The sequence below is a fragment of the Trachurus japonicus genome, chromosome 10, assembly GCF_045865225.1.
Source record: "Trachurus japonicus isolate A0001 chromosome 10, Traja_1.0".
Taxonomy (NCBI): Eukaryota; Metazoa; Chordata; class Actinopteri; order Carangiformes; family Carangidae; genus Trachurus; species Trachurus japonicus.
Genome location: NC_140916.1, coordinates 1,313,455 through 1,339,964, shown reverse-complemented (window position 1 = coordinate 1,339,964; position 26,510 = coordinate 1,313,455). Strand labels below are relative to the sequence as shown.

The 26,510-nt window shown below is 42.7% G+C and overlaps 1 protein-coding gene across 1 annotated transcript; it reads right to left on the bottom strand.

Moving 5' to 3' along the window:
* Positions 1-292: 292 nt before the first annotated feature.
* On the bottom strand, positions 293-26,261 carry mtnr1al (melatonin receptor type 1A like). The gene is made up of 2 exons (XM_085788676.1): positions 25,860-26,261; positions 293-1,928 (listed from the first exon to the last, which is right to left on the bottom strand). Exons 1-2 carry the CDS (start codon positions 26,161-26,163, stop codon positions 1,159-1,161), a joined length of 1,074 nt encoding a protein of 357 aa, XP_085644802.1. The 5' UTR covers positions 26,164-26,261; the 3' UTR covers positions 293-1,158.
* Between the last annotated feature and the right edge of the window lie 249 nt (positions 26,262-26,510).

The following is a 26,510-nucleotide window of genomic DNA, read 5'->3' as shown; positions in this document are numbered from 1 at the left end:
AGTATGGTTCATCGACTTTGTAACAAAACATCCCAACATTATAAAGGAGATGTACTGTATACAGGATGTGGTGGCTGTTTGTGACAGTGTTGAACGCAGCCTTGAGTGGATGAGTGCTTTAGCTACAGTGGTAAGATGCTGCTGAATCTGGGACGGTGGTAATTTAATACCACCTGATAGTCTTTGTCTTTGTTTCTTGTCAAAATTTTCTGCAGGGAAAAAAAATGAAATCAACAGAAATGTCTAAGATCTTTCTTGCAGGGGTTTGAGGTCATTTCAAATTAAAAGCGCCAAAGTCCAAGTCAAGTCAAAGTCTGAACATGTGTGTTGCCCTCCATTCATCCTTTGTTCTCCTTCCCTTTTTCTTTGTTGAGCTCATTCCCCAAAACACTTAGTTAATGTCGAATTTAAAGTACCAAAATAATTAGCTGTAAACAAACAGGACTGTGTGCCACCTCCACCAGAGCTCAGATTAAAACCTTAGTGTGTTCATCACACTACTGGATATTCCCAAAGAGCACCAATTTGTTATTCTAATCAACAAATAACTTTTTTTTTCTTGTAAAAACACCACAAGTCAGTTTTCTGTTCTGTGAATGACTAGGAGAGAGAAATAGTGTCAAAGTCTTCTGTCCTCCAGGTCACAGTGTTGGAGAGTTTCTGTCATCAAATAGTTAATAGAAGAGTTTATGCATCGTGGGGGAGGGGGTGGTTGATGTTCGAATAATCCACGGTGAAGTTGGTAAAAATTCAAAGAGTGATTCATGACTTCATTAGCAAAAAAAAGTCACGATAAAACACATTACTAAGTTAAGTTACTTCCAATGTTTCCTTTCCTTTCTGTATTTTTAAAGTCTCTCAGTTTCCCTGAAGGTATCACTGATAACTCTCAGATCATTTATTTCACTCCTCCTCCCCCCTCCTCCTCCTCCTCCTCCTCCAGCTATTAAGGTTTTTCTATTTTCTTTCTTATACAAACTATTATCTTTCTTCTTCCCACCTTCATTTGTTTTATTTCCCTTTCATCACTCCTATTTTCCTCTTTCTGTCAAGGTCAAGTTCTTTTTTCCATTGAGGCTTTTTAATAGCCTTGTCAAAAAAGTTAAAAATAGCCCCCGCCCCCCGGTTTGCTGCCTCCTCCGCCGTCTGTGAAGAGTCTCAGCAGTGAAACTTGAATATGATCAAGACGATCCTCTTGTACTCCTTCCTGAAGTTGTGGTTCAGGACGCCGTAGACGACGGCATTGAGGCAGCTGTTAAAGTACGCCATGAAGTAGCTGGCCGTGAACAGCCACTCCGGTATGGCCCGGCTCAGCCTGGAGTCCAGCGCCACAGCCAGGCCGATCAGGTTGAGCGGCGCCCAGCAGACGGCGAAGAGCACAAACACCACAAACATGGTGAGGAAGTTGCGAAGGTCGTGCGGCTTGATTTTAGGTCGCGAGTCCGGCTTGACCCTCCGCCTCACCTGGATGACGAGGATCCAGATCCGCAGGTAGCAGTAGGTGACGATGCCGATGGGCAGGATGAAGTGCACCACAACCACCGTGATGGTGTAGAGCGAGCTGACCGACTGGGCGAAGGTGCAGGAGTACACCCGAGGGTCGTACTGCAGCGACTCCACGAACCAGTTGGGCACGATGGCGAGGATCGTGAGCGCCCAGACGAGCACGACGTAGCACATGGTGTTGCTGTTGGAGAAGAGTTTGTCGTACTTGAGGCTGTGGCAGATGTAGCAGTAGCGGTTGATGGCGATGCCGGTGATGTTGAAGATGGAGCCGATGACACTGAGGCCCATCAGGAAGCCGCTGATCTGACAGTGGATGTAACCGGCGATCCATCCGTCGTGGAAGATGGCGGTCAGGACCAGTGGGTAGGGATAGATGGCAACCACCAAGTCAGCGAGGGCCAGGCTCACCACGAAGGCGTTTCCTGCAAGAGGAGAAGGGAAGACATGAGTGCGTGAAAGGTGTGTAAACACCAATTACTTTGGTCCGCTACCAGTTGCATCTATTCCACAATCGTAGAAACTGTCAAACTTCCTGATTAAACCTGAGTAAGGGTGGCAACACTGGACGACCTTCAAATCTCAACCAATTTTTAAAACACATGGTAGACCACAGATACTGTATAAAGACAGTGTCAACCAATGTTTAACCCTTACAATCCTCCAAACATACACATTAGATTATGAGATTTTTGTACTAAAGACTCAAGATCACAGAAACGTGCGTGATCTAAAATGACCTTTTCTTTGTCGACCCTATTATGGTCTTGCATGGGACTTCATAAAGACACAAGTTGTTGCCATAGTTCCACTAGATGGTCTTCTTGTATATCCCATTTGGCTCAGTTGGCTGCCATGTTTGTGAGCTGTAAACGCATCATCAGCCAGTTGGGGATGCTTCCCAGTGGTGCTCAGTCTCTTTGGCTATCTTGGGTATTTCCATTGGAGGCAGCATGATTCGCTCTGGCTCAATCAGGAAAGTAGAATAGTCATATTGACATAAGACACTTATGATTTATTCGGACAAGATTGTCTAGTGTGTAGCCAGCCTAAGAACTAAGGAGTTGGATTTTCCCAATTCCCAGTCAGCTATGTCATCAGGAACACCCCTTAAAGTCTGAATTGCATCTTGGAAACTCGGAGGAACTCCCGTAGGCCCAATCCCAAGATCTCAACTCAAGATGGCTGCTCTGTGCATCAGCAATGAATAAAAGCTGTTTATTAGTAGACAAACTATTACATAATTTGTTTTTATAGGCTGGTTGGTGACACTTCTTGCTCTGCTCTCATTGGTTTTTGCGGTATTTCCATTAGAGGCAGCCTAATCTGGATTTGTAAATATCAAACATGTTGAATATTTATTTAACTTTAATTTATTTAAATCTAATGTGTATCGAGCCTGGGGGAGATGATCCATCATAACAAGCATGGTGTCTGGTTCCTAGGCTCAGTGTTTCTGTTAAATGATGCTTCGCCACTTTGCTCGTTGAATGTTAAATGGCTGAAGTTTTATCTCCGCATTCAGATGTATTTTGTTTTTCAGAAGTGCACAAACTCCACACTCCCACAAACTTCCTCCTCATCCATGATCCCTTTGCACACGCCTCAACCGATTGGAGTGTGTGTCTAAAGACGGGTGTTAAGAGGGTTGGAAAGAAATAGGTCTGTTGGTCATCGGCTTTGTGCCCTTTGTTGGAAGTTAATGGCATGTGTTGAAATTAAAATGTTCCCGGGACAGTAATGGAGGACTGAGGTCAACCCATTATGTGTTTGAAAATCCAGAAAGGCTGTGGCCAGAGGTTTTAAATGGAGTGTATGTGGCTGAGTGTAAAAGCCAAGTGGACATCTGGTGGGCAACTGAAAAACAAGTGCGGAGTGGAAAATATCGTCTTACTAATGGAACAACCAACAGAACTGATACTGGGGCCTTTTGGTTTTTTGGTGCTTTTGCTGATCTCCTTGGTTTGAATTTTCACCCACATTGTCCATCCATAACAGTTTTTTTCTTCATATTTCATACTTCAACCAGAAATTGTGCTTTCTGCATAAATAATGTTAATATTATAATCTAACACTCTTCACTTTTATCCATAGGGTACTTTTAATCTTAGATCACAGATTTCCAGATGTTTTCCAGTTTCTTTCTTAGCTGGCCTTTTCACCTTTACTTCAATATTTTAATTACTTCAAGGTCAAGTAATTATTGAAGGTGTTTTCTGTGTCTACAACCTTTAATTCATCTTTGGCTCAGCTCACCAAAATGAGGTCTCTACCTCAATGTATTCCTGAGTTAAAATGAAATTTCATTTATTATACAACTTGGTGTTTGGGCTCCTGTGCGGATGAAACGTGGATGTAAAGAAGTCTCTGGCTCTCAGAGCTCCTTAACTTTCCAAGTATTTTCTAACGAGAGAAAAAAAACGGCAAAACGCAAAGAGCAGAAAACAAAGTGAATCAGTCAACCATGAAGTCCAACTCCCAGTCACATCACATTCTCCTCCAAATTCACTTCAATAGCATCTGGATCATTAAGCTCTCCAAACCTCATCACTCCCACTCAAAACGCCAGCAGCACCATTACAGCCTAATGAACACGACGCCCAAATCTGCCCCTGTTCCTGCAACTCAAATACAAACACTTCATCCAAACAAAGTTTACTGTTTACTGTTGTTCCAGAGCAGTAAACCCTGGTGTGTACAGGAGCCGCAGCAGCAGGTGGGTTGGACTTTCAAACAGCTTTGCTAAAACTTCTCGCCCTGCTGGTCGGCTGTAAACGTCTCTCCCACGCGGGGAAATTAGGTCTGGACGCCTGATTTAAGAGTTTACCTAACGTTTACCTGCACCCCTGAGTGACCCCTGCTGCATTTCAATTATGTCTTCTCACTGTTGTAGCTGTCTTTATGAAACTCTCCAGTGTTATTTGCTGCATTTGTTTGGTTTGTACAGACTCGGTTTAATAATTGTTTTGTATTCTAATGTTTTCTTCACATCTTAGCTAATACTGTTTATGGTGAAAAGGTTTCACAAAACTTGTCAAACTGCGAAAGTGTGAGGACGATGTGGGTGTTTAAAAAAAAACGGTCATTTGTTATACTTTAATATTTTCTCATAAGTTTAGAGGGAATGTGTGGATGAGTCACAGGAATCTGGCTAAATATGTGAAGAATTCATCCTTGCTCAGATTTTTCAGACTGTTTCCTGAGTGAAGCGTTGCCATGCAGACCACAGGTAGTGGATGGTAGTTTATTAAAACATATAGTAATGGTCACTATACTGAAATTAGGGGGAAAGATCGGCCACTGGTCTCTTATTTACTACTTCTGAGAATGATGTGCAATGTATATAATAGGCCTGTGTATAGTTGTGACATCACAATGTTGCAAAAGGTCCTGATGGCTTGTTTAAAGGGATAGTTCAACATTTTGGCAAATTGGCCCATCGCCATAATCCCTATAGTCATAGCAGTAGGTTCGTTACCTTTATTTGTCGGTGCAAGCGGAAGTTTTTCAGCAAGCAGTCAATGCATTTACCTCTAAAACAACTCTGTCTGGTAACGTTATGTTATTATCTCATAGCGTGGTGAATGTGCAGGCCACAACTTGTCCACCAGAGCGTTTTGGAGTTGTTGGATTGTGTAATTGATGAGTTTGATGAGGGAACCCCAAAAATCACAATAGCCTCCGTAGTATAGCTCTGAGCAGCTCCACCGAACTAAAAATATCTTGCACCGATAAATAAAGGTAACAAACCTACTGCTATGACTATAGGGATTATGGCAATGGGCCAATTTGCCAAAATGATGGAACTAGCCCTTTAAGGCTGAGCTTGTGCATTTCTCTAAGGGTTGGGATATTTCCTGTCAGAGTTTAAGTATCAACTCACCAGCTTTATAAGAAATATAAATAAAGATACTGGTCCATCTCAGTTTCTAACATATGGGACCTTTAAATGCCTGAAATACATGAAGCATTTAGAGACAAAGGCAGGTAAACGTTTATAGCTTGTAGTGATTTAAGTCAACGATTCACATTAATGAACAGGGGCTTGTTAGAAAGCACTGAATTCTAGTTTAACGAGAAAGAGCCGACACATTTCCAGCTAAAATGTTAAGAGTTTATTCTATAACCGACCGTAAAACCGGAACGACCTGCAGGTGCTTGAAGCTGTTGAAGGTAAATACCAAGGTTTCTCTGCCACTTTCTTCCACCAACTGCGAATATTCTCACTTAATCACATTCACGATACCCCTGCTCTTGCCTCACCCCTCACAGATAGCTTTTTAAATTGCATCATCTGACCTTTTGCCCTCACCCTGATCCACGTGCATCTGAATCCCACACTCACAGACATTCAAGTGTGTGCGTGACGCTCGGCCGCGGTCCGGCTGAAACGCTGTGAGTGGTTGAGAGATGTTTCATCACTCCGCTGCTGTAATTGATTCGTTTTGCTGGGAGCTTTTTTTTATCAAAGTGCACACATCTTCACAGAGCGTGGTCGTTTTCTGCGGCATGCGTTAATAAAACCGAGTTTCTTCCCGTTAAACTATGCCGCAGCCATTCACCGGCGTGTATCACCCCCTGACTCTGTCTTCATTACAAAGAAGCTTCATCGTTAATATTCTGGACGACAACTCTTTGTCTGCGGCGCGTCACAGAAGGCTAGTTAGAGAAGAGCTGTGGCTCGCAGCACAGAGACGAGGGACTTGTTAACCGCCAGTCAATATGTATTAGTCCGTAGTTCTCTCTTTATTACTGTGTTTGCCCTTTGCAACTGTTCCCAACACCCCACCCCATCTTGTTTAAACTGGAGCTCCATGTTAATAAGCTGAGAAGAGAGATGCTGCCGAGGTTACAGGTTCAATTCCCTGTGCAGTTCCGTGATTGAGGAAGACATTAGGACTGTCAGGGTGGGTCTCATTAGGAACATTTACTCTGTAGATGTATAGATTCATATTGCTTAAAGGTTCCTCTTAATAAAAGGATCGGCTATTCACGTCAGAACTTTTTAAAATTAAAAACACTTTAATAATGTCAATGTATTATCAGACAGTATACTATCATATACAAATATTATTGGCATATTGTCCCATAAACTTTGTTTAATCCAATACATAAGTGTAATAAATGAAATATCATTCCCTCTATCAGGAGTGATGTTCCATCCTTTGGTTAAATGACGATATTTATTTATAACACATAGTAAATAATATAAAATATCGATATTTTAAAGGGACAACAAGGAGTTTGTATTTGGTTATAAAAAAGTCTCATATTAATGTGGATGAATTTACGTTACCCACACTTGTTAATGGGCCCATTTTCTTTAAATATATTGTTTTGTCTTTATAGTTATTTTGTTATTATTTAGTGGTCAGCTCACCCAGCATTTCCTTCTTTCGGTTTCGCGGACGCTGCCCGGCGGGTCATGGGAATAACGCCACCAAATCGGCGTTTATGGTCGGAACTACAACGGTATCTGATCGTCTTCAAACCTCCGACTTTCATTCTTGATCAATGAAAATATTCTTGGCAAATGTTTTTGCATTTGTCCGTCTTGCGCCGGTCCAAGAATTTCATCGTGCGTGGGGGCTCATGGGAAATGTAGTGTGAAAACACTTTGCTTTCCAAAACTCCTCGTTGTCCCTTTTAATTTGAATATCATGTTGCAATCGTAACATGTTAAAAACAAAATTTGTTTTATTTGAACAAAATTTGTTGAGAGAAAAAAGGTTGTCTGATTAATTTATTTGAACTTTAAACATAGTTTTGAATTGGTTTAGTTTTTTGTTTTAAATTGCTTTAGTTTTAAATTGGTTGGTAATTGGCGTTTCTGCTGATCAAACAGACACAGGGCTTGTTCAATGATACAATTATAAGGATTTACCATTAGAGCTGTGACAGAATGTGATAAATAGTTGGTTTTCATTGATATCTATCAAAGTGTGGAAAAGGTGTTAGATTAATTTGTTGGTTTCACTGATTAACTAAAGAGCTACAAATCAAAGTGGCAACACAAACTCATTAATGTCTTATAACTGATCTCTGAAGCATTAGCAAGCAATTAGTTACAAGCCATAACAAATGATGCCTTATCAGAAAGTCATATTAGTACTTTCAATCCTAAACATGGCTGATATGACTTTACAAACAACTCAGCACCTTACAGAGGTCCCTATAATGATAAATTGAACCCAGCCAGCTATGCTAATCAGCCTCTTCATTAAGACAAATGATGAACTAATTACGGAGATTTCTATCGCCGTGGTGTGATCTCTGCCTCTTGAACCCACTAAGAAGTTCCACTTCTTTCAAAGACATTGGTTTTTCCACATTGAAATGCAAATTAATGCAGCAAATCGCTCTGAAATCTAATCAGATCATCCGCTCTGTGGAGGCAGCCGCGCTGTGAACTTTTAAAGTTCCTGCAGACTGGCGTTGTCGACTCACCCCTCCCTCCTCCCTCCTCCTCCTTCCTCCTCCTTTAACTGACGGAGAGAGGAGTGTTTCTCAACCACAGTGGGGTTTTGAAGCGAGAGTCTTCGTTATTCGCAGCCTCACTCTGCTCGTGTGTCGTATTTGTTTCTCTCGGCAGTGAGTTTGTTCAGGACGACGGCGCCGTCTGATCCTGACGCTGCTTCTGTTCCTTGTTCAAGTACAACAGCAAACAGCGTCACAGCCGTCACCCGCGGACACAAACACCAGGCGTCAGGTTGGAGGAGAAAATAGACACCTGTTCTTTGTGAGTCGACCTTCCGATGACATTTCTGGATTGGACTCAGGGTGTTGGAAAAGAACAAGACACGGTGGTGATAAAAACTGAGTTTGGCAAAGGATCTGTCGTCGTGTTCAGAGCTGCAGCCAAGACTTCAGAGCCAACACCAACTTCAAGCCGGGTCGGGTCGACCTACAGTACTTTCAAAACTACAGCAGTGTGTCAGTGTTGCTGTACGGTACGGTGGCCCTGAGAGGTCAACACACTGCAGCTTAACATGGTGGTCCATGTTTTTTTCTGACACCATGCTCAGGTTTATGGCTCTCAGTCAAACAGAGAGACACGAGAGAGAAAACTGACTCGCTCTTAAAGCAGAAGTACAGTAAGCGATCCGGTCGTTTTGGCTAACTTCGTTAGTTAGCAGCCCCCGCCCTCGTCATGGATCTATTGGTCCTCGTCCCTACGCCATCACATTCACGCGCATCCCTTGGATGCACACACATGCCCTTCATGCTGTTCTCTCTCCTCATTGGATAAAGGTTGTAGGAAACAAGGAAGTATACAAGACGTTTTCTCCTCGGCTTACAGCAGAGCAGAGTGACTGACAGACCCGTGTTTCAGACCAAACACTCTATGTAAGTGATTGCTGTCGGAAGATATAACTATTTAAGACTTATATTAAAGCAGAAGTAAGCAGAATATTTGTGTTAATATAAGTCTTAAATAGTTCTATCTTCCGACAGCAATCACTTATATAGAGTGTTTGGTCTGAAACACGGGTCTGTCAGTCACTCTGCTCTGCTGTAAGCCGAGGAGAAAACTTTCCTTGTATCCTACAACCTTTATCCAATGAGGAGAAAGAACGGCATAAAGGGGCAGTCCTCTCTGTGTGTGCAGCCAATGGATGCGCGTGAATGTGGTGACTTAGGGACGAGGACCAATAGATCCATGACGAGGGCGGGGACTGCTAACTCCATCTGCTGACAGGAAGTTAGCCAAAACCACCGGATCGCTTACTTCTGCTTTAAAGCAGAACAATGCAAGTCGGCCGGAAATAGCTCGCTCCTTCGTTGGTTTCTCTTTTTTTCCCTCTCCGGAGCTCCCCCACAGTTCTGGTAGGCACATGTCACTGTCGTAAAAAAAAAAAAAAAACTCGCCGCCACCACCTCCGCCCCCTACACGTGCTTGTGTTTACTGCTGTTTGCTAAGCCCTGCTAACACCGAGCTAATGCTAACACGGAGCTAACGGAGCTAATGCTAACACGGAGCTAACGGAGCTAATGCTAACACGGAGCTAACGCTAGCACAGAGCTAACGCTAATACAGCCACACACAGGCACAAAGACACAGACATACACACACAGGAATAAAGGTTCCAAAACGCGAAGGTGTGTGTGTGTGTGTGTGTGTGTCATGATGTATTACATTATCTTATAAAAGACCCATGGTGTGTGTATCTGTGTTAGCATTAGCTCCCCGTTAGCCACAAGCTGAACTTCCTCAGTACAAACATTTCATGTTTCCATGGTTTCCTCCGACTTTCCGAACTCAAACCAATCACGATTCGTGACATGCATGACGTCATATGCGTTCTTATCTCGTACTGCCGTAAGGCAGTTTCTCGCGATACTTCTATCCATTGACGAGATTTGTGACACCGAGACGGACGACTGATCTTGCAAGTGCGGTTTTCAGCCAGTGGGGGGGGTGAGCGCATTGGCCTAGACCCCATTCACCTCATAACAGGTCACTCAACCATCACAGTGACTCTGAGCCACAATAATTACAGCCCAAATCCTGCATAGTTCCGCTTTAACACAAATATTCCGCTTACTTCTGCTTTAAAACAAACAAACATGGAGGACAATCGATGCTGCTCTTTGCACTTTTTACTTTGCTCATAATCACAGCGACCACTAGATGTCATGTCACCTAGCAACAATGAGTAACTTTGGGTCGTAATACTGTAAGATAACATGCACACACACGTTATTGATGCTCGCATAACCAACGCCAGCACCCGCTCCCTTGCTCTCCGATTGGTCGGATCCCTTCAATCCTTGCTCAGTAATTGGCTGGTGTGTGAACCATCAAAATGTCAGAATTAAGAAGGTTAAAAGTTCACTGATTGGCTCATGGGCATGTCAGTCAAACAGCAGATAAAGGACAGGCAACTCAGGGACACAGGTGAACCACTGTGAGGTTTCACTTCAATAAAATGCACATTACACATTTCACTCCCATGATAGAAAAAGCAAACACAACAAATATCTTTTTCACAGACAATTTATTTTAGAGTCAGAGTCTCCGGGTGCGAGGTTAAAGAGGAGCCGGGTTTGTTGTGTCTCGGACGCCTCCAGCAGCAGCAGCGACGCTGGAAACCGGCAGAATTACAGCAGGTGATGAAGCGTCTGAGCAGCTGAAGGAAATTAGGCGATAAAGAAATCACCAGAGCGTCTGAGTCCTCGGGCAGGTGAGCTGCAGCGGGACGGGGTCAGGAGAGAGAGAGGGGTCCGGTCGGACCCATCAGACATGATGTGTCTGTGACATCACATCATTATGCAGCAGAACATGTGGTGTGATCATCACGGTGGAGCGTCGGCTGGGTTGTGGAGTTTTACCGACTCATGATTTTCCAGAAAAAACAACCAAAGAATCCACTGTTTTAAATATTTAATACTAGTTGCTGAACACTTGTGACTTTAAAGCAGATATCAGTGGAATATCGAGGACCAATTGATGCCTGACAAGGGCGGGGGCTGCTAACTCATGGTGCGTTCAAGGAAACTCGTACTTTGTGCTTTTCCTTCCTGTGAAGTCATACCAGTTCGATCTGGTACGAGTTCACGGGTTGGAAGTTACGAGTGGCCGTTATAGGGAACTTTCACAGACAACAGGACGGTAAAAACACGAGCTACGGGTTACTTGGAACGCTACCAAGTCGTAGTTGTGACTTGAAGCTGTAACTTACGGTTTCAAAAGGCTGCCTTGAACACAGCATTAGCCGAAACGGCCTTGCCACTGTTATCTGCTTTAACTTTTATTTTACCACATTCATAATTGTTTACTGTAACTCAATCACCATCTTCTGCTATGTCAGCATATTCAAGATAAGATATACTTTATTGATCCATGTCTGGGAAATTGCTGATTATTGATATACGAAATAAAAAAATACAAAATATTAGGAGTGGGTGGAATTGATGCGGCATGGTATCACAATATTTTGTGGGGCAATATTGTATTGACTCACTGACGATTTGATCTGTCTTAGACTATAAGACTGGGTCCTCAGACTATAAAAACTGCACATATGAACTTTTGGTACTAGAAGACTAGAGTACTGTGTCAGTCAGTCCCGTTTTAACAAGACTAAAAATGATTTAAGTGACATAAACAGACATAAACAACTTTGTCTTATTAAATAAAACAGATGTTTTCCTTTAGGGAACTCAGAACAGTTTCTCGATTGTCAGATGAGTTAATGAAGTTGCCAGTGGCTTCATGATACGATGTTATCATGATACTTATGATTCAAGTTTACTGCGACAATATCCTGAGTCTTGCAATAAAATGTTCTTTCATATTGCGATTTATGACCTTCTTGTTTTCTGAGATGTCACTGTCACTGAGCATCATGTCGGGTGGTTTTGATCGGAGCAGGGGTCGCGTTAACCGGATATTTTCCGTCATTGACCGTTTTTTTAAAACGGTGACGGAAAGATTTTGAGGCCATCCGTCATTTTGACAGATTGCAATTCACAGCCATGGCGTCTGGCCATGTGCATTTGTTTACAATGAAGCCGGCGGATAATCAATAAATGGAGCAGTGGATAACGATATATAACATATACAATGTCACGAAGTCACTACGGTGAGAATTAGATTAAAAAATTTTTAAAAAAAAAACAAAACTCACAGCTGGCTGGTGCGCTCAGTAGAAAACGCTGTAGTACCTCCTCTAGGCCTGTGTGGAGCGTGTGTGGCGCTGTAGCGCTGCCACACAGAAACACTAACAACAGAGAAGAAGACAGCTTCCCGCAGTATTCAAACTCCTTCAAGTGGATTAATGTTGACTGGGAGTCGTGTCAGTGCAAATATGACGGTCGATAATGATTTAACGGGCGAGATTCAGCTGCAGTGTCCGAGGGGCCGACAGTAGTCAGCTGTTAAGTTACGTAGCTGTAGCTACACAGCGGTGTGTCTCGGTACAGGTAGAGCAGTGGGGGGGCAGGACATCACCGTTTCACACACTCGCCGCGCACAACTCTTCTAAAGGTAACGCTAAGCCTTATTTTAATGTATTTTGCTCGCCGTGGCATTGTTTATAACACGTAAAGCTGAGTGGGTCTTGTCCTGTCTGAATTTGTGCTGCATCTGGCTGTGTGGTCTATAGCTTCAGTTGTTTCAGTGATGCGCAGTGGCTGCGTGCGTGCGTGCGTGCGTAAAAGAGAGATGAGAGGCACAGAGAGAGAGAGAGAGAGAGAGAGAGCTAACGCCAGTGCACTATGCGGTGCCTATGTGAAAACGTGCTCCTTTGGATGTTTTGGTATAACACATGGGTTAGCATGTTGATTGTTGACAGAAAACTGATGTCATCTAACGTTGTGTTTAGATGTTGAGTGGCAGAAAGTGACCCCCGCATTCACTGACTGACCCCACAGTTAGATGTGCTCTGACGCAGACTCTGCTCCGGAGCATTCTCTGTTCAATTTGTTTGGACTTGATATGAATTAAACATGAATTAAAATTGAATGCTATTGAATACGGCATTATTATCATTTTAAAAAAATTTAAGTGACCGGTAAAAATAGATTATGACGGAATTTTTATGACCCCGTCAGTCAAAATGACCGGCGACGAAAAAGTCTAGCGCAACCTCTGGATCGGAGTGAATATTTTCTAGTAGAAATGTTGGAGCAGGTTTCCCAGTGTTTGTACTTCACAGTGATGTTTCTACAGTGAACAGACAGCGACTGACTGAGGCCTCCTGCAGCGCTCACAGCTCAACACACAGTCACTGGAGTTACTTGTGTAGAAGGAGAAACTCCACTTCAGGTCGCAGTAGGAAACAGTCAACCGTCTATAGTTGTATCAGAGAGAATCTGATCTGTCAGATGCGTATTTTGAAAACCTGAAACACTTCCTGTGTAGAGACGCTGTGTTCGTCCTGTCGATGAGCTTCTGATCGTGTAGCTACACATCGTAACTGAGCTGCACCTCCAAACATAGAAAAAGTCTTTGTTGGGCTGCGTTTTATGTTTCTGCAAATGTTAGCGATGATGTTAAAGAAACTGAATCTTCTTCTTTTCAATAACTGAAGCCTCATGAACTAGTTCAGGAAAGAGGTTTGGTGTGAAAAGGGCCAGTACAAATGTTTGTTGGGCGATCTTGACATTGTCCAGTTGCTCTAACTCTCCCCTGGCAGATCCCCAACACATGATTAGCCTGGTTTTTGTCTCCACTTTGTTTGTAAGAGTTCAAAATCGAAAGAGCTGACTGCTATCTGAGTGCACAGCTGTAGCAGCAAGTATTTTATAACATTGGCCATCGTTGATCATTCTCTCAATTGCCAATAGACAATCGGATTGCCAATTGTCAGTACGAGGGAAAAATGATTGTATCTTTATTCTAAGCAGAATCTTATATAGTAACAACTGTTGCTGCTGTATTAGTATTACAGTAACATATATGCTTGAAAAACATATTTCAGTTATTTCAATTGACATTTATGGCATTTGTAATTTGTAATTTGTAATTTATTTATTTAAAAGTCAGGACAATGCACATTAATAAAACATGTACCGTAGTACGTGCAAATGTGCCAGATTGTAGCCCGTGGGCTAATTTCCATCTGGAGTCCTCTAGGCAGGTTGGTGTTACAATACAAAAGGTTAAAATACATTTTAAGTAGAAAATAGACAATATTACAACACATTACTAGTACTAATATATGTTAAAACAGGTCAGTACATTAGAGACAGACAGATCTGTACATTAGAAGCATGCAGTTAGAACATTAAAGGTGATTACATGTTTGGTTGGCTCTAAGCCATACCTTCAGGTGGCTCTTAAAAGTAGTCAAGGTAGGGCATTCCTTTATGGGTAAGGGTAGTGTGTTCCAGATTGCAGTTCCTTTCGTAGACAGGGCATTGCTGCACAACTTGGAGAAAAAATAAGATCAAAGCGTTGTCAGGTTGGACAAGTCTTAGATCCACTCAGAAAAACTATCTCTGATAACTGGTCAATGACTTCAACAATGGCTTTATCGGAAAAGTCTAGCTATGTTCGGCTCACACTTACACCTACAGACATCTTACAGTAACCAGCCTAATAACCCTTCAATAGATAAAGTTTATTGCACTTATTTATATAGTTTCCCAGACTAGGGGTGTGGTTGGAGAGAGGATGCAACACTGTGCTGTTCTGCGTGTTCTTCAGTCTTAAACTATAATCCTGTATTTACCAAGGGCTGAACTTGTGTTTTATGCAAGTTTATGAGCAAAAAAAAAACATATTTTGGCACAAAAACATCATCCAAATCCCTCTGGTTCATGTTTGGACCGAGCTGCAGGCTGAGACTCCAAGTTTCCAGCTTTTGAGTGTTTCTTTGATGAATCCGGCAGCAGCAGCAGATGATCCACTGCTCAAATCTGACTGAAATCATGTGGAGCAGTGATCGGCTGAAGTGACGTCCACACCGTCGTCCGAAAATAATCCTGTTTTAGCAACGTCTCCAACAAGGTGTCTCATCTGAAAAGCCACGGGGAAGTTTCCATAAATGTTCCCTTTGCTTGTTGACCAGCTGTGACCTTGATCAGTCACCCAATACTGAAGCTGTGAGGGTTTAATTATTACAGCAAACTCCTCATGTTCCCTTTTAAAATCTATAGTAACAAACAGCAGGAAACGACCTCAGCGATCTGCCACAGACTCCTCATGTATGAGATCAATCCATGAAGACAAATACTCAAACTAAACTGTCTTCTGCTGAATTCTTGTTCTGCAAAACCGACGTCCGTCAAAGGTCAAAGATTCTGTGGATGAAGAGGCAGCGTTTAGTGACTTTTCGGAGTCACATACTCCCATCTTTGTGAGTTTAACATGTGGCCTTTAACAGTTTATTTGGAGCTGATTCAAACACTGAACCAGACTTAAAGAGAAAAATCATCAGAACATCCACAGAAAAGATCAAACGTATCATCAGCACAGTGAAACTAGAAACACTTAATTACAAGAACCAGAAAACTAAGTCTTGAACGACAGTTGATTTTTGGGGCTACACCGATATTAGGGAGTAAAAAATTCCAATAACTGATTAATTGACTGATTTATCTCATGTTTACACGAACACACTTTTTTTTCTCCTTCAACTATGCTTCAAACACTTGTCAAACTCTTGGAAAATGTAAATAAGATGAATAGAAATCAGTAGAGAAAGGTGAAAAGTATATTGTAGTATTGTATGCATCAAACCATTAGAACTGAGATAAAACCCCAAACTGAATGAACACAACACAAATGTCATTTTTCTCTAATGGATCAACCAATGACAGGACATAATTTCTACAGTACATGAAACCAGTTCATTTGCAAAGTTTGAAGAAACAAAAAAAAGTCTTCACTGAACTGAGACGACTGCGAAAGACTAATATGCAACTATATAAATTGGTTGGAAAACAGCACCAACAAGTGAGTTTACTCTGTCTGCTACTTTGTTGGCTGCAGCCGTGTCTCTGCAGTGCAGTGATTCGACTCGGATTCTGGGAGAAACTTTACCGAGGAGGGTGACTAAATTGTGGAAAACAGATTTTGTGAAATTGGTGTTGAGAGAGTTAATGACCCGGGATAATAAGAGGAAGAGTTCAGGGGGAAGCCGGTGCAGTGGTGTTTGTCTTATGACTCTGCTGTGACTCAGATGAAGCCAACGAGTTGGACAAATTGAGACTTTTGATGATTTGATGACGGATTCGTCTTCTGAAGAGCCTCGTATGTGTGTGAACCAGAGTTCACAGAGACCCATCCAGTAGTTGTTGAGATGCATTAGTGCAGATCAAAGTGTGAGAGACGACGCGTGCAAACGTCAGTCGGCTTCGGTTCAGGTTCAGTTCTCAGGTTTCAGGCGAAGAGTGTGGACGTGACTGCAGCTTCTCAAACTGACAACCATATTACCGAGGTCAGTTCTATAACGTGCAGCTAATTATAGCCGCTGTATGTATGTTTCCAAGTGTGGGATTAGAACACAAGGACACACACACACACACACACAAGTGCAGAGAGGTCACTGATTTACATAATAAGTGTCATCAGTCGAGGGCCTCGGGGCTCGTTCAGATCCATCAGATTTCCTCAGAGTGAGTCAGCGGAGTCTCGAGGTGTCGAGATGAAAACCAGGGTCAAAGAGAAAACTGAGTTTATTTTATGAGTAAATCTTTCTCTCTCTCTCCCTCAGTGGGCGGTAAACCTGCACATTTATCACATCACATAGAAACCCTCTGCTTCCTCCTGCTGTTTCTAGAACCGATTACTAAAAGTGATTATCGTGGTCCTGCGAGTTTAGAGCGAAAACAATTAAAGCGATTTTTCATTTCCGAGAGGTTTTTTACACAGGTTTTGTGCTGTGGACCAAAGTTAAGCTGAGTCGGGTCCCTGTTTGGTTCGCAGCGTGCACGAGCAGGTGATGTGATGCAGTTTCACACCGTTCTACCAACTTGAGCAAAGAAACACAGAAATGCAGCTTTACTGTTTGTAAAAATGGGCTATACAAATAAAATTGCCTTTCCTTGCCTTGCATTTAGAGGACAGGAAGAAGAAAACGTCAACTTTGTAGATGTAGATTTTTTTCGACAACAATTGATCTACTTGACCTATGCAAGTCCGGTTGCTTTTCTGCTCTTTTGCTAACCCTCCGCCTGGCCATGTGCATTTGTTTACAACGAAGCCGGCAAAAAATCAATGTAGTTAACTATCACAATTACTCCTGAGATTTTTAATTAGGATAAAAATGTAGCATAGCCACGGGAATAATCCTACTTAGTTTCTCTTTAAACCTTTGCCTGTGTGTCACAAAGGACATCTAATGCAACACTTGAGGGGACTGCAGTAGTTTTCCTCAATATTAAAAGGTGTAGAAGTAAAATCATGTCTCTACATTAACGTAACTGTCTTTCCAGACATGAACAGTTGCAGCTATTTTCACACGATGTGCTTCCTTCAAATAGATTCTCAAATCAGAGCCCGGGCTTTTATTTGCTTCAACTGAACCGGCTTATATTTGAGACAGGTGTCTATATGGTGCAGGCTTTTATTTCCTTTCATACAAATGTTTTGCTGAGGAAAGATGGAAAAACACAACCAAAGAGTAAGATTATTGCTTCCAAAGTGAATTTAACAACACTTGATGTAACTGACCCAAGGAAAGAGCTGGAGCAGGCATTTATTTAGAAGAAGTTCAGTCCGTGCCGCTTACTAACTTAGCGATTGGGACTTCAGTGAAGGTCGTTTGTTTCTTTACGCTGAACTGAACGACTGAATTGTGGAGAATCTAAGCGATGTAAAGATGTGTAGCGACTCCATCTTGATGAACGTTTTAACAGATGCTGTAACAGTGGCACCAAGGGGAAAAGAGTGATCTAAGCAGAGCCGCTTAACTATTGTATGCACAAATTAAGCAGCTTAGAAACTGCTCGAACAGGTGATATAGTGCTTAAAAAGGTTTTGTACATTCACAAGAACTTGCACAGAAAACAGACCCGGCTTCTGACTGAGACTTTGGGCTTTTATTTGCTCAAAACCTGTGGACAGACCCGGCCAGTACAGAGGACCAACGTTTATTTGAGACTCGACTTTTATTGGAGAATTTACAGTATATCAGAGTTTTCTAAAGTGATTGATAATGGACAAATTCACTGCTACATGCAAATGTACCTTTTTATTATACATGAACTAAAAACAGTGACAAATATTGTCTAGAATTGCTCAAAGGCCTCACTGTGTTTGGTATAAAATAATATGCTTGGTACTGTAGTTAAAGCAGATATCAGTGGAATGTTTTTGTTAATATAAGTCCTAAATAGTCCTATTTTCCGTCAGCAATCACTTACATGAAGTATTTCAGCCTAAACACGAGTCTCTCCGTCACTCTGCTCTGCTGTAACCCGAGGAGAAAATTTTCCTTGTGGGATACAAGTGTTATCCAATGAGGAGAGAGAACGGCATGAAGGGCTGTGTGTGCAGCCAAGGGATGCGCGTGAATGTGGTGACGTAGCACGAGGACCAATTGATGCCTGACAAGGGCGGGGGCTGCTAACTCATGGTGCGTTCAAGGAAACTCGTACTTTGTGTTTTTCCTTCCTGTGAAGTCATACCAGTTCGATCTGGTACGAGTTCACGGGTCGGAAGTTACGAGTGGCCGTTATAGGGAACTTTCACAGACAACAGGACGGTAAAAACACGAGCTACGGGTTACCTGGAACGCTACCAAGTCGTAGTTGTGACTTGAAGCTGTAACTTACGGTTTCAAAAGCCTGCCTTGAACACAGCATTAGCCGAAACGGCCGTGCCGATGATATCTGCTTTAAATTGCAGTGTACTGAGCCCTCAGGGCCACCGTAGTCAATCTCACATTGAAAAAATACTGGCGACAAAAGGAATTAATGGTGTTAATGTGTTGTTGTTGTTGTGTAAGCTTTAATATACAGTATATATTCATACATATACAAATTTACATTGACAGAGTTGTGTTTCCATGTGCTTTGTGGCCCCCGACAGGAAAACTGGGTCTGTTCAGATTATAAAAGTCCAATCTGTCGGTTTTCGTGACACTGACATGATGAACTGTGACGGGACTAAACTGATGATCAGGTAACGCGTTTCTGACAGGACAGACGGAGAGAGGTGATGGATGGATGGAGAGGAGAGGACATGGAAAACAAGGTGGAAAATAATTCAGTGGTAGGAGGAAGACAGAAGAAAAGGTGGGAATCGAGAGGAGATAAGAGACCCTGTCGAGGGGTTGGGGAGAGTGGGGGGATGAAAGAGAAGAGTAATTAAGAGGGGGGGTGTGATTGAAATGGAGAGGAGCGGGAAAGGAGCGTAAAGGAATGGATCAAACGGAAAGGACGAGGAAGACAGGATAGGAGAGAGGAGAGGAATTGGAAAGGCAGGAGATGAATTGAGACGAAAGTTGGGAAGATGGGGTAATGGTGGGAAAAGGGAGGGGGGCAGATAAGAGAGGACAGGAGGAGGGGAGATCAGAATGAATGAGGAGGTGGTGAGGAGAATAAATGGAAAAGAGGGTGAACAATTCATCCAGTTTTCCAGCTCCGATCGTCACATCCTCACCGAGGGATTCCAGCGGCTGATGGAAAAGCAGGAAATAAATGATCACAGGCAAAAGACGGAATATGGTTGTTTATGTATTGATTCTTGGCGGAGTCGATTTGTCACCCTGACAAGTGTGAGGGGCCGCGGAGCAACGACTGTGACCGCTGTGACGACCGGGAGCTCCGGGTCCAGGCGACAGCGTGTGATTGGTCACACCTCCGTCTTTGTTATTTATGCACTGCCGGTCCAAAAAAAAGAAAAAGTCACCACTTCGCTACGCTACGGAGGCTAATAATGGGATTTCTTGGTTTCCCTCATCAAACTCATCAAATACACAATCCAACAACTCCAAAACGCTCTGGTGGACAAGTTGTGACCTGCACATTCACCACGCTATGAGATAATAATGGATCATACAAAACCGCTGATGCGCGTTCCCGCCGCAAAAGCAGTCTCTGCATTTACCAATAAAACAACTCTGTCTGGTAACGTTGTGTTATTATCTCATAGCGTGGTGAATGTGCAGGTCATAACTTGTCCACCAGAGCGTTTTGGAGTTGTTGGATTGTGTATTTGATGAGTTTGATGAGGGAAACCAAGAAATCCCATGAGCCTCCGTAGCGTAGCTCTGAGCAGCTCGCGGCTCTGCTCCACCGTTCTAAAAATAGCTTGCACCGACAATTAAAGGTAACGAACCTACTGCTATGACTGTAAGGATTATGTCAATGGGCCAATTTGCCAAAATGTTGAAGGAAATCAGTCTCCTTAAACCTAATAGATTGTGTGCTGAGCAGCTGTGTTGACGTCTTTAAAGTAACTTGGTTTGAAACCAACTGAAACTGACATAAACATGCATGCATTAGTTAAATGCATCAGGTCATGACAGCAGACAGCGTTCATCATGTTGTTAACTCCTGACTGACAGTTCAGGAGTTAAAAAGTCATTTTTTGTTGACAATTTAATGTGACAGTGATTCATAAATATATGTTTTTACAGCACATTTTGCTGCAACAGAGAAGAAAAGAACAGCAGCTCTTTTCTGTTGTCCAGTGTTTCACCCCAGAGTGAATCAACAATGACCGGCCCAACTTCTCTTTTTGTTTCTGCAGCTTCTGCAGGAACTTTTTCCTCTTCAATAATTGATACTTGCAGCCGTTAAGGACATGATGTGTCCACTTGGGAAGAAAAACTGAACAATAGAAGAACCAGGAACAAGACAGCAGCATGAATAATGTCTCCTTTTCTTCTCTTTTTTCCCCCCTGCCTTCTTTGATGTAGATAATTGTTACCCAGGATCTGCCACGACTTAATGGACGTGCCTGTTCCTCCATCTTTAATTTTCTGCACTTACTACTGGGTTAAAAAACTGGGCAACTGACAAGTGAAGATTATAATACATCAAGGTTACACACAACTGTGGTTTCAGCGGCGTCCTGCATCACACTGACTCATCTCAGCCTGATGGAAAGAAGATTTTTAACTGAAACTGTAGAGTTGTTTTAGAGGTAAATTCATGCAAAACATTTACCTCTAAAACAACTCCGTCTCGTAACATTACGTTATTATCTCATAGCGTGGTGAATGTGCAGGTCACAACTTGTCCACCAGAGCGTTTTGGAGTTGTTGGATTGTGTATTTGATGAGTTTGATGAGGGAAACCAAGAAATCCCATTAGCCTCCGTAGCGTAGCTCTGAGCAGCTCGCGCCTCTGCTCCGCCGTTCTAAAAAATAGCTTGCACCGACAATTAAAGCAGAAGTAAGCGAAATGTTTCTGTTAATATAAGACTTAAATAGTTATATCTTCCGACAGCAATCACTTCTATAGAGTGTTTGGTCCGAAACACGGGTCTGTCAGTCACTCTGCTCTGCTGTAAGCCGAGGAGAAAACTTTCCTTGTATCCTACAACCTTTATCCAATGAGGCAAGAGAACGGCATAAAGGGGCAGTCCTCTCTGTGTGTGCAGCCAAGGGATGCGCGTGAATGTGGTGACATAGGGACGAGGGCGGGGACTGCTAACTCCATCGGCTGACAGGAAGTTAGCCAAAACGACCGGATCGCTTACTTCTGCTTTAAAGGTAACGAACCTACTGCTATGACTATTGGGATTATGGCAATGGGCCAAATTGCCAAAATGTTGAACTATCCCTTTAACATTAGCCTGAACTTCAGTGTATCAGTGTTGCGGGGGGTTCAGAAGACGTTAAGACGTTCGTTCATTGAGTAAAATGTGCTGCACAGAAGAAGTTGAGATGTTTCACGAGGTTTCGTTTTTTTTCCCAACAAACAAACAAACAGCAGCAGAAACCGCTGAGTGAGCTGATGATCACAGCTGCACATGTGCATCTTCACCTCCCAAACACACACACACACACACACACACACACACACAGGATGAACATGTCATAAGATCTGAAGACAAGAGCTGCCGCTGAAAGTTTCACTCCCGTAACCATCAATTATTAAACCACATCACAGTTTGTCTCTGAGTATCCGTCCTGTGTGATGGAGCAGCGATCTGTCTACAGTGAATCAGAGCTAATGGAGCTGAAGGCCACGCCCACCTCAGGCTGTGATTGGCTGTTCAGAGCCTCTCCCTCTTTCTCTCTGTCTCTCACTACTCTGCACCACTATCTCCCCCTTTTTACTCGATATCTCGGCTCCCAGACTCCAGTCGCAGCCGTTCATCATCACAGTTAGAAACACTTTTTATTTTTTATGTCCACGCTTCCCTCCGGAGGTTAATTCATTCATATATTCTGACATTCAGGACGGTCCAGAACGCCTCAGGCCACTTTTACTATGACGGATATCAACACGTATGAAACTATACAGGTGGATCCTCTGTTCTCCTGAGCTGCACTGAGCTCTGTCTCTGCTGCTCCGCTGCCAAAACAGAGTAAATACAACTTGATGCACAAGCTCTGACTTCACCAATTCACATATTCACATAAACCTCTCCTGGTGAGGACTTTAAACCTCCCAGCGACTCATTTTATCGTCAGTAAATCTTGTGGATTTCTAGTAAAAGTAAAACTTCCCTTCCATCGTTTTTGGAAACAAGAATGAAGGAGTTTTCGGGAAGAGATCGTCTTTTCTTATTGATCAAACTTGAACTAGAGCCACTTCATTTTAACTTGGCCTTTATCCAAACAGACGTACTGTGGGAGCCAAAGTGTATGTGCTTCTATATGCTTTTGTTTGTTCATGAGGTTCGCGAGTTCATTTAACCTATAGTTTAAAGCTTCAACTCCCACACGTACTATAAAACTTTGCAAACAAATCTTCATCAGCACGTGTTTGTTGTGAGTTTGTGAGTCCTTTAATTTGTAAAAATGGATAAACTATAGTCTTATCTTTGTGTTTATCTTTAGAAATGATGACATGTACTCAAAGAGCCAAGTTTGGTAACAATACATACATAGATGAAATGAAGAATAATGATTTACCTAATTTATTGATCAGACCTGGAGCAGAGTAACCTACACATCTGGATTATTTTATGACATTTGGATGAAAGTGACCTTTATACTGACGTGTTATACGTCTTGGGGCCAAATGCTTATGTTATATTCTGATTTATCATGTTTTTGTACAAGCTAAATTAAAAAAAAAAAAAACTTTACTACTCTCAGCTCTGTGTCAAACATCAAACCATTCATCTCCTCATTTCATCAAAAAGCCACAGAGAGAAAACTTTATAAAAAAAAACATCAAACCTGGCAACAGAGTCCTTCTTCCTGTTGCCTGTTATATTTAGACTTAGTATATTAGAAGATGAAGTTGCCAAGATACGACAGATTCACAGCTTTTCAAACATTTTGCCAGCGCTGGAGCTCCGGTGTGTGTGTGTGTGTGTGTGTGTGTGTGTGTGTGTGTGTGTGTGTGTGTGTGTGTGTGTGTGTGTGTGTGTGTGTGTGTGTGTGTGTGTGTGTGTGTGTGTGTGTGTGTGTGTGTGTGTGTGAGTCCATTAACACAGAAACCGATGAAGCTTCAGCTCCTCCGTCATAATCTCTCAGCTGATTTGGGTTTGACCCGACGACCTTACGACCTTTCACCAGGCGAGCTTCTCTAACACCAGCAGTTGTTTTTGATATAAAACTGTGTGTGTCTGTGTTTGTGTTTGTGTGTGTGTGTGTGTGTGTGTGTTTGTGTGTGTGTGCGTGCGGTGAATTGATTTTCCTTCCTCGACTATTAATGCTGCAGCTTTGCAGGAAGTTGGGCTTCTCTCCCTCCATTATGTGAGGGATTGTGAAGAGGCACAAACAGCTCATCAATATTCACATATTGTCATGTGAGGCGTCCGTCTCTGAGTGCTTTTAATGTGATATTTACCACCAGACGTGTCTCAGTGGGAGCATGCTGCAGAGTGAGAGATAACAATTAGGAGCAGCCGGATTGATTTTCTCTCTGTCTGTAGAGTTTGACGGCTCCTATAAGTGCCCCGGTTTATTTATGCACAGCGGTGCTCTTAGCCTGTAGTCCGCATCAATCTGAGGCTGCTTTCAGATTTACACATCAATTACAGTGAGTCACCAACTATACACATCCACTACTTTTACTTTAGAAAAAGTCCTTGACCGAGAGCCAACATGTCCCAGTGCAGCAGCAGCAGCAGCAGCAGCAGCAGCAGCAGCAGCTTCAGAGCAGCCTGGACCTTCACCTGCATGTGTTTAACATTTAACAGTAACAGAGACAAATATCTTGTCAGCTGCGTTTTCATTATCAAGGTGCCAAACAGCCAAACATCTTGTCAGAGTGTCCTTGAGCAGCAGCAGCAACATGCAGCAGCAGTAATCAGATCAAATCACCCAGAAACATTCAAAGTGACAGAGAAACAACATCTCCTGATCATCATCATGTCACCCTGAGCAGGAAGTGACATAAAATCATCAAAACACACACAAAACTTCAATTTGCTCCATATGTGCAATAGTTTATATTCATAATATTCCTCTAACAACCTCCTCTGTTTCATTCATAATGGTTCTAGTGGTTTTAGTGGTTCTAATCCAAGAGGAAATTAAAATTAAGTTCATGTAAATAAAGACAAAATTTGACAATATCAGCTGAGTTTTCTAAAAAAAAAAAAATTAGTTTAAGATTGAAAAATTGCAAAGTACTGGTATAAAATCACTCAAACATCAAGAAAACCATTAAAGTTTAACAGAAACTACTTCACCATCCAACCCTCGTTTCTTTACCTGTCCTTGAGCAGCAGCAGCAGCAGCAACAGTAATCAGATCAAATCACCCAGAAACATTCAAAGTGACAGAGAAACAACATCTCAGAGTCTCATCATGTCAGCCTGAGCAGGAAGTGAAATCATCACAGCACGCACAAAACTTCCATTTGCTCCATATGTGTAATAGTTTATATTCGCTATATTCCTTTAATATCCTCCTCTGTTTCATTCATAATGGTTCTGTGTACATTTGGTTACGTGGTGGTTGGTGACATGCATACAGGATGTGGAGATAAGGTGCAATGATATGCTCTATAAGCCTGTTGATGAAACAGTAAATACTAATGGAAAGAGTATTATCCAAGTCTGTAAAGACAATAATCTATTAGTTGTGAACAACTTGCATACAGCATTGCACTCCTTTTCTAGTCCCCCTAACCTACTGTAAAAGGAAAAGATGGATCTCTGAAGTGGACTATTGTCTAATCAGTGCAAGTTACTGTACATCAATTGTGTTCAAAGCTTTGAGGCGAATCAAAACATTGACATTGTAGGAAAAAAAACATTACCTGAACTAATCAGGTAATGCCACCCAGTCCTCCCCATTGAGCTGGGCAGCCCCCCCCCCACCAGAAGCTGCCTTCATCAACTCTTGCTAACATTTCCATATTTCGCACATTCTGTGACATAAACTGTAAACTGTTTTCTTGTCTGTAACAACATCTATTGCACGTCTGTCCGTCCTGGGTGAGGGATCCCTCCTCTGTTGCTCACCCTGAGGTTTCTCCCCTGGATTTTTCCCTGTTAAAAGGTTTTCCATGGAGTTTTTCCTCAGTGGATGTGAGGGTCTAAGGACAGAGGATGTTGTTATGATGCCATGTAAAGCCCTTTGAGACAAACTGTGAAAACGGGCTATACAAATAAAATTGCCTTGCCTTGCCTAATCCTTGAGGAAATTAAAATTAAGTTCATGTAAATAAAGATAAAATCAGCTCAGTTTTCTAAGATATGAGTTTAAGTTTGAGAAATTACAACTTAAACGAATCTTAAACTAATCGAAAAAACCATTAAAGTTTATACAATACATAACAGAAACTTTACCATCACCATCCAACCCCGCCCCTCGTGTCTTTACCTGCTTTCCTGAGTTTCCTGTTCCTGAACACGGACACGATGACCAGCAGGTTCCCGATAACATCCACCACGATGGTCGTGATGAGGACCCCGGCCAGCAGCGTCACGGCCCAGGGGAACGACTGGTGCTGCTGCCCCGGAGCCCCCTCCTCTCCGGCCGCCGGCGTGGAGTTCCCGGGCCCCGGGGTGCCGCCGCCCATCACCATGGTGGGCTCGTGGTCCTCCAGGGACATCAGTTGCGGAAGGTGCCGCGGGTCGACGAGTCGCATCGGGTCCTGGCCGCGGAAGGTCGGTCCATTCAGCATTACGCACGGGCGGCTGGGTCAAGTCTTATTACACGCGCCGGGGAGCTGTGCCAATCGCTGCGCGTAATGGCACCGGAAAGACGCGTCCGTTACGCACCGGAGCCTCCACACGGGACATCGCGGAACATTTCTGTGAATCTACAGCAAACAGCTCTTCTGTCTCTGTCCCTCTCTCTCGCTGTGACTGAACCGGTGCAGCTTCACCTCGTGTCTTTAAGGGGGAAAATTCAAGGTGAGAAGACGCGCGGTTTCCGGTCTGTTCCCGTCTAAAAAAAAAAAAAAAAGAATAATAATAATGGGAAGAAAAAAGATGAAAAGGGGAAAAAAACTGCAGGAAATTTAAAAAG

Excerpts from the sequence above, each read along its gene's own strand:
- mtnr1al (XM_085788676.1), bottom strand. The coding sequence starts at position 26,163 with ATGCTGAATGGACCGACCTTCCGCGGCCAGGACCCGATGCGACTCGTC. Across the intron at positions 1,929-25,859 it reads CAGGAAACTCAGGAAAGCAG|GAAACGCCTTCGTGGTGAGC; the intron begins GTAAAGACACGA and ends CTCCTCTTGCAG.